A 16462-nucleotide genomic window follows, 5' to 3' on the forward strand; every position below is an offset into this window, starting at 1 on the left:
GTAAGAGAGCAAACCTCAACTTTATTAGGCATGATATCTTGTGGTTACTTTTCCTACTAAGTCATTTCTATAAATGTTTTGTTTTTATTCAGCCATTTCCAGCCATATCTGCCTCTTTGTGGCCCCATTTGGGGTTTTCTTGTTAAAGACACTAGAATGGCTTGCTATTCCCTTCTCCAGGTCATTTTACAGATGAGGAAACTGAGGCAAACAGGGTTAAGTGACTTGCCCAGGGTCAGACAGCTAGTAAGTAGTCAGATTTGAACTTAGGTCTTCCTGACTCCAGGCTCAGCACTCTATCGACTGTGCCGACTTAGCTGTTTTGAGCTAACCCTAATTCTGACTCTGGTTATCTCTTGAAGTGTAGGAGTTGTAGTTTTAGGAGTGAGACCTACAGAGTACATTGAACTTGGGGTAGCTGTCAACTAGGATGCCCACCCTGGGAGTAGCATTATGGGTGGGGTTGTCCTTTTTGAACCTCACATATGAATTTCCTAGAACTCTTGGGTCCAGATCAATCCATTAGCTGGTGGACTTCTGGGTCTAGAAGACTGGTGAGCTCACAGCCATTTGATAACCGATTATTATGCGTTGATCTCTTGTTATCATGATTTTTAAAAAAAATTTGTTTATTGATTCTGTTAGTAGTAAAAATGCCGCAAAGAGAATTTAACCATGTTTTTCTGTTTCTGTGGAGGGTTGCCTATCATGTGATTAAGGTGCCTTGGAGAGTTCAAAGAAGAAGGGGGCATTTGGCCAATAAGTAGGGGTCAGAGCCGAGTTTAATTGGGCGAATCCATACAGCCATGCATCCTTTGATCACAAATCAGTTCTGTTTCTACAGAGAGAGGCAGAGTTGAGGGATTCATATCTGCTGACTCTCTTGAGGACTGAAGAGAGCATGGAACTTACATCAACATTTTTACTTAGCAGGACATGCCCAAACTGCTAGGATAAATACAGAATGCCTTGGGACCCAATCAACAAACAATCAACAAAACAATAAATCAAGTCCTGATCTGTAGTGTTTGCCAATTTCTGTGGTGTAAATGCTTACAACTGAAAATTTAACAATCAGCTCCGTGAGCCTGTACAGACTGACTCTGGCATGCCCCTGAATGTAAACTCCTTGAGGTCAGGGACTGCTTTGTTTTCTGTTTTTGTATCCCTAGCACCTAGCACAGTGCCTGTTAATAAATGCTTGTTGAATTGAACTAAAATAAGTACCTGGTCTGGCCAGTCCTATGGCTAAATTAGCCTAAACCAGCCCTCTCACAGACTTCTCACCAGTGTGGAAGAGATCTCTCTTGCCTCAGTGGTATTGGTGACCCACAGCAAGGACATGTGTCTGCCTAGTCGAGGTTGAGGCTGACCCTTAAGTCATTAGCTCCTGCTTCTGTTTATTTCTTTTCCTGAGCTCGGGTCAGTGAAAAATAATCCTGAGATATGAATGGTTCCAACCCTTTCGATAACCTCATGGCTTGGAGAGGCTACCCACTGCTCAGTGGAAGGTGCTTTCCATAACTACGCTGTAGAATATAGACAGTCCAGACTGGTGAGTCTGGTCTTAATTCTTGGCCACATTCTAGAAGGTTTAGTTAAAGGGATGGTTAGTGAACATTTATTTAAGGAAGTAAACAGTTGGCAAGGTTTCATCTTATAAATCAGGGGTTTTGGCTGCAGTTGACCGGCTGGTACTTATCACTATCCATTGGTCTTGGGAGATTTAATCAGCTACATCCTGTTAAAAAATTAGTTCACATTTTCAGTCAAGGGGCAATCTAATGGCTGCTTGGATCTATGTGATCCCTTCCTCTGTTGCTTTATGAAGTTTATATAAGACACAAAAAAATTAAGAGTACAATCCAAGTAACTCAGAGCCCCCAGCTGTAACATTCAGACATAGGTTTGTCTCGGTACTTTAATTTAAATTTGTTTGTCTCTGGCTAACCTCTGGTCCCATCATTTTCTACCCAGCAGCTCTCCTCTGAACTTCATCAAACTTTTTGAGATTTCATCATCCTGCAAGCTCACATCAACCCTGAGATTCATGGCTCCTCATTACCCCATCCCCCTGGAGTCCTTCCTTTCCTCTGATGGGAGAGGGTGGAGAGCTAATCCCAGATCCTTCATATGAGGAGGGCTCCCAGGGCAGCCATCTCATAATTTCCCACTTGGTGAAAGACTTCATCATGCTCTCAGGCAGGTATCCTCCCTTCCCCTCTTTTTTTGTTTCTTTTTGTTTGTTATCTTCCCCCATGAGATTGTGAACTCCTTAAAGGCAGGGACGTCTTTTGCCTATCTTTGTATGCCTAGCACTTAGGACAATGCTTGGCACATGGTAGGTACTTAATAAAAGACTAGTCTCTTTATGTTTGAGGCAAAAATCAAGCAATTGGAAATATTCAGGTAAAAGAAACTAGCAGAAAATATTACAGTATCTGTAATTGGACAGGAATGAGGAAAAAAAGTTGAGGAAGGAGCAGACTGTCTTTGGAAAATCCCTTAGGTCTTAAAGAGTTCAGTATAACCAGTAATTTCCATCTGAACTTTCTGTTCCTAGAAGTCTGTAGGGGGCCAGTTACCCTCCTTGATCTCTTCTTTCTCAGTTGTAACAGTTCACTCTTTCATTTCCCCCTTTCAATCAGTCCTTTCAGTTTCTCTTGTTACCGGTTTTTTCATGTCACCGAGTCTTTCCTTTTCATTAATTTTTGGTTGGGCTGGGAAGGCCGTCCTTCACTGCTACTCCTGCTCAACTCTTGAGGTCTCCACTCGTTCCTCTCAGTCTGTCTCAAAGACAGTATGTGTCTCTGAGAACTCCTGGGGTGTGACTTAAATCGGTCTTCTAGCTCAAAGACCACAATTGCTCCCAAAATGTTTTCAGGCTAAGAGGGGAATAATTGTCCTGAGTTAGAAATCCTAGAATGCCAGTGAATTCAGACTATGTTTCCTTTTTTTTGACAGGTTTATTATGCAGAATGAATAAAAAAAACCCATTTATTAAGCACTTACTAAGCTCAGACACGATGCTAAGCAGTAGAGATACAGATACAAGTCCCTGCCCTAAGTAGCTTGTATTCTAATAGAAGAGGACAAAACCAGTAAAGAGCATGGAGGCCAGGTGCAGTACTTTGAACCAAAGAAAGGTGATTGGAGTCATAGAGCAAATGACTGGCCTGCCCTTTGTGGAATGGTAGTGTTGATCTGATTAGCATTCTTCGAGTTAGAGTTGGGGAAAGGGTGGTGGTACTTGACAGGCAACACTACATGGAGGTATTCAGGAAGTGGCATGGTGGACTTGACACTGGACAAGATAAAGAGAAAGTTCACTAATCCCAGGGGTGGGACCTTTTTTTCCCAGTGGAGGTGGAGGCTGGGGCTTAGGCAGTATGCCATGGAGATGGCTTGGAGCTTGTAGATTGGCTGGTAGAAGATGGGACGACTTTGGGGTAATTGACCTAGATTTTTAGCAAAGCTTCCCGTGCTATTCTGATGGACAAGATGGAGGGATGAGAGCTAGATGATAATACCATTGAGATGTATTGGAACTGGCTGAATGACAAGACCCAAAGAATAGTGATTAATGGTTTAATTTTTAACTTGGAAGAAGATGTTCAGTGGAGTACCTCAGAGATATGTGGCTGATTTTATACTGCTTATCAGTTTTACCAATGTCTTGGGTATAAGCAGAGATGGTATGCTTATCAAATTTGCAGATGACTCAAAACTGGGAGGAATAGAATCAATTTCAAAAAAGCTCTTGATGGTCTAGAACATTGGGCCAAATGTAATTAGATAAAATTTAACAGAGGTAAATGTCAAGTCTTACTGTGGGTTCAAAAATTCAATTATATAAATATGGGCAAGTATAGCTAGACAGTAGGTCATTGGAAAAAGATCTGAGGGTTCTAGTAGACTGGAAGCTCAATGAGACAACAGTATGACTCAATAGTGGAAAAATAGATGCAATCTTGGGATGTTTTAAGGAAGGCATAATGTCCAGCTTTAGTATAATCTCATTGCATCAAGTCCAGGTCAGACACCGTAAGACTACAATGTATTTAATTCTGGGTGCTATAATTTAGGGAGGACATTAATATATAGTTGTGGAATGCCTAAGAAAGGGCATCCGGGATAATAAGAAGCCTTGGGTTCATGTCATACTATGACTGGCTGAAGAAACTGAGGGTATTTTGTCTGAAAAAGACATTTATGGATGGAAATATGACTGCTGCCTTCAAATGACATTGGTAATAATAATGAATATTTATGCATCCCCTTGAAATTTACAAAGCATTTTGCATACATTAACCCATCTGAGCTACACAACAACCCTGCAAAGTGGATGCTACGAGTATAATTTTTTTCCATTTTTCAGATGAAGCAACTGAGATTCAGAGAGTTTAAGGGATATTCTCATGGTCACAGAGCTAGTAAGTGTCAGGAGTGGGATTGGAAAATAGGTTAGATTTGTTCTGCTTGGGCCCAAAATGGAGGAAACAACGGGACAGAAGGATGGGTTTAGTTTTGATGTCAAGAAAAACTTTCTAACAATGAGTTACCGCAAGGTAGATAGGGCTGCCTCAGGAGCCAGTGGGTTTTCTATCAGAGGGTGGAGGAAGGGTTGATTTCAAGGGAAGTCTGCATGACCATTTGTCAATGGTCAGGAGAGGATTCTTGTAGAGATATCAGTTGGACTACTAGAAGATTTCTTTCCAGTCATCCACATTTCCAATCTCAGAATAATCCTTGATCTCTCACCCTCAACTCTACGTATTCATTCAATCACCATGTCTTGCTTCTACTTTCCCAATATCTCTTGAATTTATTACCTTCTCTTCACTCAAATGCCCACCTTTCTGGTTCAGGCCCTCATCACTACTCATCTGGACTATTACAGTAGCTTCTTACTGGCCTCCCTTCCTCAAATCCCTTGCTTCTCCAATTCATCCTTCACAAAGCAGCCAGATTTCTAACATGCACATCTGGCTAAGTCAATCCCCTGCTCAGTAAACTCTGATGGCTCCCTTATTATATCCAGGATCAAATACAGATGCCTCTGCTTAGTACATAAAGACCTGAATAGCCTGGCTCCAGCCTACATTTCCAGGATTATTAGATATCACTTCCCTTCACATACTCTGTGGTTTGGCCAAACATGTCTTCTTAACTGGTTTTTATCCAGCACACTCTATCTCATCTCCGTGTCTTTTTACAGATTATCTCCCGTGACGGAGATGCATTCTCTCATTACCTCCAATGCAACGAATCCATTTTCCCTCAAAGCTCAGCTGAAATGCCATTTCCTACATGTATCCATCACTTCCTGATCCTCCAAGTTGCTGTTGGTACCTCATGCATCTCTGCAACACAGTTGCCTTATATTCATTCTGTATAGACTCGTGTGTCTACATGTTGTCTCTCCCAATAGGATGTAGCCTCCTAAAGGGCAGAGACTTTTCCCTTTTTTGTCTTGATTTTTTCCTGCCACTGGACTTTGATGACTCAGGGAGAGCAAGTCAGGCTGATGAGTGTGCAGCTCTGTCCCACTTAAATCCAATTCACGTGCCAGTCATCACTTGTGATGTCATCGGTCCTCTTTGAAAATGAAGGAAGAACAACGACTTTTGTAACCCCAGAGCTTACCACCATACAGTGTCTGGCAGACAAAATATAAGCTCCTTAAGGGCAAGGGATTGTTCTCTCTCTCTTTGTATTCCAGCTCCTAGCAACTAGCAATAGGAACTTAAGCTCAGTAAGTTCTTATTGATCAACCAATTGATTCTGCAATCTCTTCCAACTCTGAGATTTTGGTTGTGAGAAAAATACTAAGGGTGCTCCAGGACCTCTGGTACTGTCATCTCCTCCTAAAAGCTCTCTCCTTCCATCCCTTATTCCCTTCTATCCCTCTCTTTCTCCCTCCCTCCCTTTCTCCCTCTCTCTCTCTTTCTCTGCCTCTCTCTCTCCCCCCTCCTCTCCCTCCCTCCCTTCCTCCCTCTCTCTCCTTCTCTCTGTTTCTCTCTGTCTCACTGTCTTTTGGATGGGTTATTGTGCATGGGGGTGTCAGATGCTATTTTCTGTGTGGCAGAACCAGATTAAAATGCAATTGGGAAATATAACAAAATTTAAAAATATAACCCAGATGATATTCATATATTGTTTTTGAAGTCAATATACACCCAAAGGCATCCTTGTGTATGGTAAGATGGACATCGCTGACGTAGACAGTGTTTTAGATCTATTCTGCTTGGTCCCAGAGAATAGAACCTGAAGCAATGGTGGAGGTTTCCAAGAAGAGGATTTAGGATCACTGGAAATACAGACTGCCTGACAAGGAGAGCGCCAAATGGAATGAAATGTTGGTCAGAATGGTGGGTTCTTGCTCCCTAGAGGTCATCAGGCAAAGTCAGGATGGTCATTGTCAAGTGGGGTAGAGCAAGGGCTCTTCACCCTTTACGTGCACTAGACCCTTTGGCATCAGTCTGGTGAAGCCTCTGGATTCTTTCTCAGAATAATGTTTTTAAATCCACAAAACCAAATACATAGGATTGTGAAGGAAACTGATTCTATTGAAATATAGTTGTAGTTACTAATAACAGTCACATTTTAAGGTTTGTAAAGCACTTTACAAATATTATCTCATTTGATCCTCATAAAAACCCTGGGAGGGAAGTGCTATGATTATCCCCATTTTACAGATGAAGAAACTGAATCTGAAAGAGATAAAGCCAATCGTCCACATTCACACAGCTAGGAAGTGTATGAGGTGGTATTTGAGGATAAGAACCCATCATCGGGGATATTATTGTCAAGGTATAAGCTCGATTCAACTCCTTGACTCTGTAACCCCTCCCACTCTGAGGTTCTGTGGTCCTACAGGACCAGGGTTTGATTCTGTTCCATACCTGTGAGGGATTGAGGGGATTAGGACAAGTGGTTAATTGTGGGAATTGAGTGAACCCCACTGACTCCATCTTGTGGCTCAATTCTGGAGCTAGCTCATTTCCCTTTCTAGTTAATTATGGGTCTAGTCCAACTCTGTCTTGTGAGAAAAGTTTATTCAGTTGTGGGAATTGGGAGAAAATCTTATTGTATTGTTTGAACATAGCCCTGCATGGCTGAGAATCGGGACCACCTCTTTCTGCTGCTTAGCTACCCTTAACCAAAGACCTAGGTCATGCTGACCAGAAACCCCGTAGGATCCAAAGACTGATGCAAGGAGTTTTCTCACAATTGTACAGCTCAAGCAACCCGTATGTTTTATATGAACAATCATTGTTTCCACATTCCTTTGATTACAGACACTTGGGGGGACACAGCTAGGAAGTGTCTGAAGTGGTATTTGAGCAACAAGGTCAGGCACCCTAGGATAAGAACCCCCATCATAGGGGATATTATTGTTGAGGTATAAGCTCTATTCAGCTCCTTGATTCTGCACCTTTTTTTCTGAATTCAGGGAATTGTATCTGTTTACTCTCCCTGTCCCAACTTGGAAAATCCCTAATTTTTCCTCCAATTAGAAATCAGACTACCTTGTATTGTATTGTTTTCTTTCAATTAATTGACTTTCTTTGATTAATTGTTTTTAATGTATAAAAGTCTGTCTCCCCCTGTATTTGGAATCCAGTCCTAAGCTGAGGAAGGGACCTGGTTCTGATTTGTTGGGCAATTGGCATTCATTGCTATATAAATCGATATGATTAGAAGATCAAATGTTTGTTACCTCAGTCATTTCATCTTTCATCTACCATACTCGGAATCCCCCCATTTCCTGTATTGGGATTCTAGTGTGAAAGAAGACTTTGTTCCTATCTCCCCTCTTCTCCCCCTCTTTCTCTCCCATGGCCTATTAATTGTGGTGTGTGTGTGTGTGTGTGTGTGTGTGCATGCACGAGCATCACAGACCTGTTCTTTCTCTGAGGTCACTGAGGTTAGGTTGGAGTTCTTAGACACACAGGACTTCTGAGCCTCTTCCCAGGGCTTTTCTTCACTGGAAAAATAGTACATATTCCCATCATGCAGCTTCCAGCCTTCAGACGAAAGTGTGAGGATAGTCCCTTAATAGTTGGGGAGAGACAGTACATGAATAGGGGCTGCAGATCCCTCCAGCCCAGAGATTCTGAATCTTTTTATGCCATGGCTTCCTTTTTTTTTTTAAAGTTCTCAGATCCCACATTATGAACCTCTACAAGATGATTGATGGGGGGAGCTGAGAGGGAGGATGCCTTTGAAACTAACAGGAGTTCTCCTTCCTTCCTGAATCTCCTCTGTGTGCAGAGGCCACTTACAAAGCTTTGGGAATTCTTGCACACCTGAGTGAGACCTATGTATCTTCAGAGGTGGTATAACTCTGAGAGATGTGGCTAAAGGGAAGGGCATAACCATAGTAGCCAAATGGGGCTTGGGAACCCAGGAGTCTTATAAGGATTTGAGATCTCAGAGACAGACAACAAGAGCCCCTTAGGAGAAGAAGATTGGACGCTTGTGGTTTGCTTTTGGGACAATGTCAGTGGCAGCTCCAAGCTCTCAGACCAGAGGTCACATGAGACAGAGCCCCTCCCCGTTCGAGCCAAGGTTTAGGGCCACATATATTGTGGCCAATCAGAGCCTGGCTGGACAGCAACTGCCCAGGGAGCATCTGAACCAGTTTTCTGAATGTCATTCCCTGAAAATCCAACATCTCAAGGGAAAATCTAGGAAATATTCATGTCCACTTAACATGAAGATTTATAAAAAAATGATGATAGTGGGGATTCACAGTGGCCAAGAAAAATCAACACGGATCACAAATGGGAAAGATAAGAGAAGTCCAAACAGACCTGAGGCCAGGCTGCCAGATGGGCCCCTGAGCTGGGGGAGGTTGGGTAATCCCAGAGAAAGACACATATGGACAGACAAGTGGATAGCAGGTAGGAGGCAGGGAGCTGGATCTTTTGTCAAAGAACTTAACTTTATTTGCAAATTGGTGAAGGTGGGTCACCCAGTGGTACCAGGTGCCACTCATCTCAGGATGCTCTGGCACAGAGAAGACTAAACTATCTCATGGGGCAAGGTATTGTTGGTATTGTTGTTGTTGGATTTATGCCCCACACCCAGAGAGATTCCAAAGGAAGAGTCTGCTTCAGACCAGGGTATGGTCCCCAGAGGACCTTACTTGCACAGATAGTCATGAAACTTACTGTATTTATGTTGAACTTCCTGATAGGAAGCATTGAGTTTCTCCAAACAGCTCTTTCCCATTTCCATAGCCACCATGGTGGAGTTATCAATGAAGTCGCAAGGTACTGGTCTCCCATGTAGCCATAGGCATGCGTTCTCCCATGAGTCTAAACATTGTACACAAACAGGCGAGATGGGAGAGGTGCAAGGCAGGTTCCTTAGACCACCTTTCAATTTCTGAGAAAAGTCAGAAAGGAAAGAATGGGATCCAGGCTCATTGGCCTGGTTGTTGATGACCTGGGAACATGGGAGCATAGGTTTAGATCTGAAAGAGACCTCAGAGGTCATCTAGAGTATAACCCCTCATTTTACAGAAAGGGAAACTGAGGCCAAGGGGGATTAAATGATTTACCTAAAATCACACATAGTAGAGTCTGGATTTGAACCTGTGATCTCTGACTAATCCAGCTCTCTTTCCATTGCACAAGACTGTAATGGTGATTGTGTGCTATCATAGAAATGACAATCACCTCTAACATTCTGAAAATAGCAACAGCCCAAAATATTTTTTTGGGGGGGAGGGAAGAAGTATCCTAGATAATTTTCAGTCATTTGGAGGCATCACTGGTCAGATGCTTCCTCTTGGACTTTGCTTTCTTCCTGTCTGACCAGAAACAGAGGTTTGGAGCCCAGACCCCCCCCCCCCGGGGACTTACACAGAATAATCATAGCTGTCAAGGAAGCCACCAGCATCAGAGCAAAGAGGATGAGGATGGCATAAAGGATCCTGAGATTCTTGTAGATTGGTTGTGCCTCTACCTCTGGCTGTGCATCTGGGGAGGAAAGGGAAAGTGTCGGTGAGAGGCCCTGGGGAAATAGCTTCCAAAGTCAGAGCAGGCTTTGTCCCTGTTGGAGCTGACTGGATCCCTGGCTGGCCCTTTATGGACCCAGAGAAGGGTGAAGGGAGACCAAGAGCTACATCAGCTTTCCAAGTCTGTTTTCTGTTCCCTCTTCTTTTAACCTTGTCCTTTCTATTTTCCCTACTTCCCTTCCCATGATATCTTACTCCCTCCCTGTCTCCCCGCTCTGTCTTACATATGTGCACATTTATGCAAATGTGATTATTTTTGGACAGACATATCTGTCTGCAGTGGCCATGTGAGCCCTGTCTAGATGCAAAAAGTCATTTCTGAATGTTAAAAATAGGCCATCATGACTTCTAATAACAACAGCTAATATTTCTAGAATGCTTTAACGTTTGCAAAGTACTTTACATACGTTATCTTATTTGATTATTAAAACTGTGCTGGGAGGTAGGGGCTATTATTATCCCCATTTTATAGATGAGGAAACTGAGGCTTAAGGGACCTACCCAGGGTCACAGAGCTAGTGTCTGAGGCAGGATTTGAACTCTGGCCAAGCTGCCTACTTGAATGGGAGGCAGATGACCTTTACAAGAAGCCTGAAGTTCACCCCCATCTGAATAATGATCAAGAAATCCAGTGATCACTTTAGATTGGCACAAGAGATCAGTCAGAAGCCCTAGAACAATAGGAGAGGGGAGCTAGTTCTAGAACCAGCACGTGGTAGCTTCCCAACAGAACCAGAGATGGGTTAGAGGCATGTATGGTGAGATAAATCAAGAGCGTGCATAGCCTGCGAGGCTTTTCATTCAGAGGGAGTGAGAACAGACTGAGAATGCTCCAAGGTGAGGAGGAAGCCCCTGGTGAGGACCCTCAAAGCTGTGGGGAGTAGTGATGGGCAGCCCCCAGCACGTGGCTGCATTGTGCAGATCTGGACGGCTCAGGTCTGGGGGCTCTGAGGTCTATCAGAACTGGGGGTCTGGGGGCTCTGAGGTCTATCAGAACTGGACAGCTCAGGTCTGGGGGCTCTGAAGTCTATCAGAACTGGACAGCTCAGGTCTGGGGGCTCTGAGGCCTATCAGAACTGGACAGCTCAGGTCTGGGGGCTCTGAGGTGTATAACACTCTGTCCTGAGATGCTCTGAGGACACTAAAGATTCAGCTCTCTGAAACTCAAAGCTCAAGGGAGGGAGGTTAATGCCAGGAAGTGTAGGTCAGCACAGGTGACCAGGTCAAGCCAAGCAGGGCCAGCCACTCTGCCAACATTTCAGAAGAAGGCAGAGCCTAGCTCTAGAGCAAAGCCCAATTCAGGAAGTAAAGCTGGAGAGACAAATAATTCAAAGCAAATGCTGACCAGTATCAAAAATTATTGTAGATGAGATCCTCCCAAAGAAGGAGTAACTCCCTAAGAACCACAAGCAGAGACTCCAAGAAAAAAGTAGATTTTCCACAAAGACTACATGGATACCTAGAAGAAATGAAGCAAGACACGAAAAATGGAATAAAAGCTCAGAGGAAAGACTAGGAAAGAGAGTAAGTAGCCCAAAAGAGAAATAAATAACCATTACTCAAGAAATGGGCTCCTAGGCAGCTAGGGGGCGCCACAGTGAGTAGAGTGCTGGACCTGGAGTTAGGAAGAGCTGAGTTCAAATCCAGCCTCAGGCACTTACTAGCTGGGTGACCCTGGGTAAATTACTTAACATCTCTCAGCCTCAGTCTCCTCAACTGCAAAATGGGGATATTAATAGGACCTAGCACCCAGGGTTGTTGTGAGGGTCAAATGAAAGGTAAAAAACAGGAAACACACAAGTGTAGAAAACAGGAAGAAAGAGGGGGGCAGAACTTGTTATTTCTCATACTCAGAGGAAGAGAACGCAAACATGGAGGAAGGGGTGGAGGAGTGGGCATCACATGAACCTTCTCTGAAATGGACAAAAGAGTCACAAACAAAACAAACTAGTGAAAGGAGGAGAAAATGACAAGAATCTAAGCAAGTGACTTACGTTGCCTCTTAAACAATTGGGGAATAACTGAAGTAACTATGGTATATGAATATAATGGAATATTAACTAAGAAATGATGAAAAATAGGATGTTAAAGAGTCCTGGGTAGTATGAACTGATGCAGAGTGAAGTGAGCAGAACCTGGAGGGTGATTTATATTAGGCTGGCAACATCATAAAAATTTTGAGAGGTTTAAATTTAATATTTTGTTTTCCCCCAGTTACATGTGAAATCAATTTTTAACATTCTTTTCTTTTCTAATTTTGAGTTCCAAATTCTCTTCCTCTTTCCCTTCCCCCCATTGAGAAGGCAAGCATTTTGACATAGGTTATACATGTATAGACATGTAAAACACATTTCCAGGTGAGTCACGCTGTGAAAGAAAACACAGGCACAAACCTCTCCCAAAATAAAGAAAGTAAAGAAGAAGTATCTTTGGTCTGCATTCAGGCTCCATCAGTTCTTTCTCTAGAGATGGGCAGCACCTTTCATCATAGGTCCTTCAGAATTGTCTTGGATCATCGTATTGCTAAGAATAGCTAAGTTACTCACAGTAGATCATTATACAATATTGCTGTTCCTATGTACAATGTTCAAAGATTTGGGACAGTTAACAGCTCTGATCAATACAATGGTTAACTGTGTCTATGGAAAACCCATGGTAAAGCATGGTACCCATTTCCTGACAGAGGTGATGGACACAAGATGCAGAAAGATACATACATATACACATATTTACATTGTCACTGTTTAGATTCACTTTGCTTGACTGTATTGTTTATTACTATTTTTTCTTTTGTTGACATAGTTTTTAATTGAGGGTACCAAAGGAAAGAGGTTATTCATGGTGAACTTCCTCCCCCCTGAAAGAGGGACATTGAAACATTTTTTAAATGCACAAAAGAGACCAGAAGGCAGCTCAGAAGGAAGCACAGCCAGGCAGGACCATTTTGAAAGTAACATATAGAATTTCTTATATACTGTTTTAAAATAAATTAGCGATTCATAATTCATAGGGAATTTTCTTTTTGTGTTCTTGGATATGGAAATAGTCTTTTTTTAGTGTTTAAATTAAGAAGAATGAAACAAAAGAAAAAAGCAGGCATTGTAATAGCACCACTTTTACAGGATCACAGTGATATAATTTGAGAGGTCATAATGTAAATACAGTCAGGTAATGTGACATAGTAGATAGAAAGCTATCCTTGAAGGTAGGAAGATCTAGGTTCAAATCTTGCCTCTGACACATATTAGCTGTGTGACCTAGGGAAGCTTTACTATACCTTAGATGACTCTCAGAGATGATAAGTATCAGATGACTTGCCATCTCATCATCTCCACCTTCTCAATATCTCTTACACACACCTCCTACTCTCTACTCACCCAACCACCCCCTTGAGACCCTCATCTTGCCTGGTCTGTTGCAATAGCTTCCTAACTGGTATCTCTGCCTCAAGTCTCCCCCTTCAGTTGCCAAAATGATCTTCCTAAAGTGCAGGTCTGGCCTTTACTCAATAAACTCCAGTGATTCCCTTTTACCTCCAGAATCAAATGTTGACAGAAGTCAGGAAGACCTAACAGCATCAGAAAGACCTGGGTTGAAATCTTACCTAAGAGACTTTAGAAAAGTCATTTAAGCTTAGTTCCTCAGTTTCCCCACTTGTAAAATGAGAAGAGTGTTGAACTAGATGACTTCTTCTAGATTACCCCTTCTGACTCTAATTCTGTGATCCTTTGAACTTTGTTCTTCCACAAAATCTTAGCAGTCTTTGGCTTGGTCTCCACAGGTCCCCCTTACCTGCCTCCAGATGGGTTTCACCTAAACTATTCAGACCCTATTTACTGAGAACCCCCTGCATGCTGAGCACTAAGTTTTAGAGGTAGTCATTTCATTAGGGAATATTTTGTGTGCTGATGACAATTCCAAGAATAACAAGGTGATATATTCTCCCAATGCCCTCTGCCCTTATCATAGCATCATGTCCAGTACTGAGCCCTGTAGTTGGAAAAGGACATTGGTAAGTTGGAGAGTGTCCAGAGGAGGGTGACCAGGACAGTGCAAGGCCTTGAGTCCGTATCATATTGAGATCATTTGGAAGGACCAGGACACATTTAGCCTGGAGAATAGAAGACTGGGGGAGAAGAGAGATATGGGAAGGAGACACGAAAGCTACATTCAAGTATTTGATGGGCTGTGATCTGAAGAAAGGATTAGATTTGTTCTTTTTGGCTCCAGAGGGTAATGAGGGGAAAGTACAAAAAGGTCAGTTAGGCTTGATGTAGAGAAAACTTCCTAACACCTTGTAGGCTCCCCCTCTTAGAAAGGAGAGTCTGGATCATTCCTCATTGGTTGTGCTAGAGTGGGGATTCCTTTCATGTATGGGTTAAATTTAACAGCAGCTGACGCTTCTTCTAACCAACCTTCAGATTCTGTAATGTGACTTTTGCTTCCCTACTTCATCCTGTACGGAGGCAGCATAGCTGTTCATGGAATCAGAAAGACCTTGGTTTGAATCCCACTTCTGACACATACTGGCACAAGTACCATCACCCCTCAGTGCCCCAGGAAACTCCCTAAGACTAAGTGGTGGAGCGCATGGTGATCAGTATTGGCAGAAGGAGTTTCCTTATCCAGAGAACCTTAGGACAATGAAATCACAGGCTTTGACAAAACAAATAGTGAGGGAATATGATGAAAACAAGGATTCCCCATAGTAAATGTTTTCTTCTCTCTTTCATATTAAATTCTAATGACTGATGTAACATTAGGTAGTGATGATCTGAGCCTACTCCAGAGAATGGCCCTCATAGACCAATTCATCCACATTCATGTTATGTTAAAACGGGCTTCCAGGCTTAGGACCCTTTTTCTCTCCAAGATAGTCACAACAAGGAAGCAGAAATCAATCTTGTCAGTAAGAGCCTGGACAGAGATATTTGTCAAGACAGCTTACATGAACTGGTGCAGAGTGAAGTGAGCAGCACCATTGTGCACAGTAATAGCAGTATTGTATTATGATCAACTGTGAATAACTTAGCTATTTTCAGCACTACAGTGATTCAAGATAGTTCCAAAGGATCCATGATGAAAAAGACTATCCACCTCCAGAGAAAGAACTAATGGAGTCTGATTGCAGATCAAAGCATGCCTTTTTTCATGACATGACTAATATGGATATATGTTTTGCATGATTGAACATATTTGATCTTTATCAAATTACTTACTGTTTCAGGGAGGGGGCAGAGGAGAGAGGGAAGGAGATATTTAAAACTCAGAAATTTTTTAAAATGAATGTTGAGAGAGGATTTTGGGATGATGGTGGAGTAGGTCAGAAAACTTTCATCTCTCCAAACTTCTTCCACAAAAAAAGGCAGAGCAGCAGAAAAAAACAAGGGGTAAAGCAGTTGTCCTGCTAAGACAATTTGAGAAGATCCCAGGAGAGACCCCGCCTCCAGGGATGGAGTTTCCCTGAATGAAGTGCAAACACTTCAGTCCAACTTTGCAGAATCAACAAACCACAAGCCCTGGCTGCAGCTGGGTTGAGAGGCTGCCTCAACTTTAGAAACTTTCATTTTGCAGAAAGTGTAGGGGTCTGACAGCTGAGTAGGAGAAGACTGAAGGACCTTCCACTGTCAAGGGATGCCAAGCACAGCTGAGCTGACCAGACGTGTCCAGGCTGTAGCTTCAGGAAGTAGGAGCTAGCACACACCTGGTCAGTGCAGGAGTGAGGGGTGGGATCCCTGTTGGTGGTGGGCACTTGCAGGAGAGCACAGTCCCTGATTTCAGTTCAGGGGCAGAGAGGATAGCTGTAGTTTGTAGCCACCAGATGGACTGCAGAGAGCAAGATCATTTGTGGGACAGTGTGGCTAGGGACCCTAGCCATGGCTTAGGAGTGGAGAGAAGAGTCCAAGGTTGGGCCCCAGGGACAAACCTCAGAAAATAATAGTAAGAAGAACCTGAGGCTTGGGGCATCATTCCCCATACTTCAGGTCAACAACTTGATTACACCAAGAGCTGCTAAAAACAAAATAAAACAAAATAAATAAATAAATAAAAATGAGTAAGCAAAGGAGAAAGAACCCAACCATAGATAGTTATTATGGGGATAGAGAAGATCTGGGTTCATATTCAGAGGAATATAATGGAACTAAAAAAAGCCACACCTTTTTGTTTTAGGCAATTGGGGTTAAGTGATTTGCCTAGGGTCACACAGCTAGTAAGTATCAAGTGTTTGGTCTGAGGCTGGATTTGAATTCAGGTCCTCCTGACTTCAGGGCAGATGCTGTATCCACTGTGCCACTTAGCTGCCTCAGCCACACCTTTTTCAAAGAGAAATGTCAAATGATCCCAAGCACACAAAGAGTTCTTAGAAGAACTTAAAAAGGATTTTAAAATCAAATAAGAGAAATTGAGAAAAAAAATAGAAAAAAATAAGAG

The 16462-nt window shown here is 42.7% G+C and overlaps 1 protein-coding gene across 1 annotated transcript in view; it reads right to left on the reverse strand.

Moving 5' to 3' along the window:
- The window catches only part of LOC114026323 (C-type lectin domain family 4 member F-like), a 34954-nt gene that overhangs the window by 3295 nt on the left and 15197 nt on the right, over positions 1-16462 (reverse strand). The window contains exons 2-4 of the mRNA XM_027839999.1: positions 9876-9992; positions 9180-9326; positions 7906-8057 (exon numbers count right to left, since the gene is read on the reverse strand). Coding sequence (XP_027695800.1) covers positions 7906-8057; positions 9180-9326; positions 9876-9992 — 416 coding nt within the window. The remainder of the gene's footprint in view (positions 1-7905; positions 8058-9179; positions 9327-9875; positions 9993-16462) is intronic.

Source organism: Vombatus ursinus, unplaced genomic scaffold (genome assembly GCF_900497805.2).
Source record: "Vombatus ursinus unplaced genomic scaffold, bare-nosed wombat genome assembly UNPS02014837.1, whole genome shotgun sequence".
In the NCBI taxonomy this organism is placed as follows: Eukaryota; Metazoa; Chordata; class Mammalia; order Diprotodontia; family Vombatidae; genus Vombatus; species Vombatus ursinus.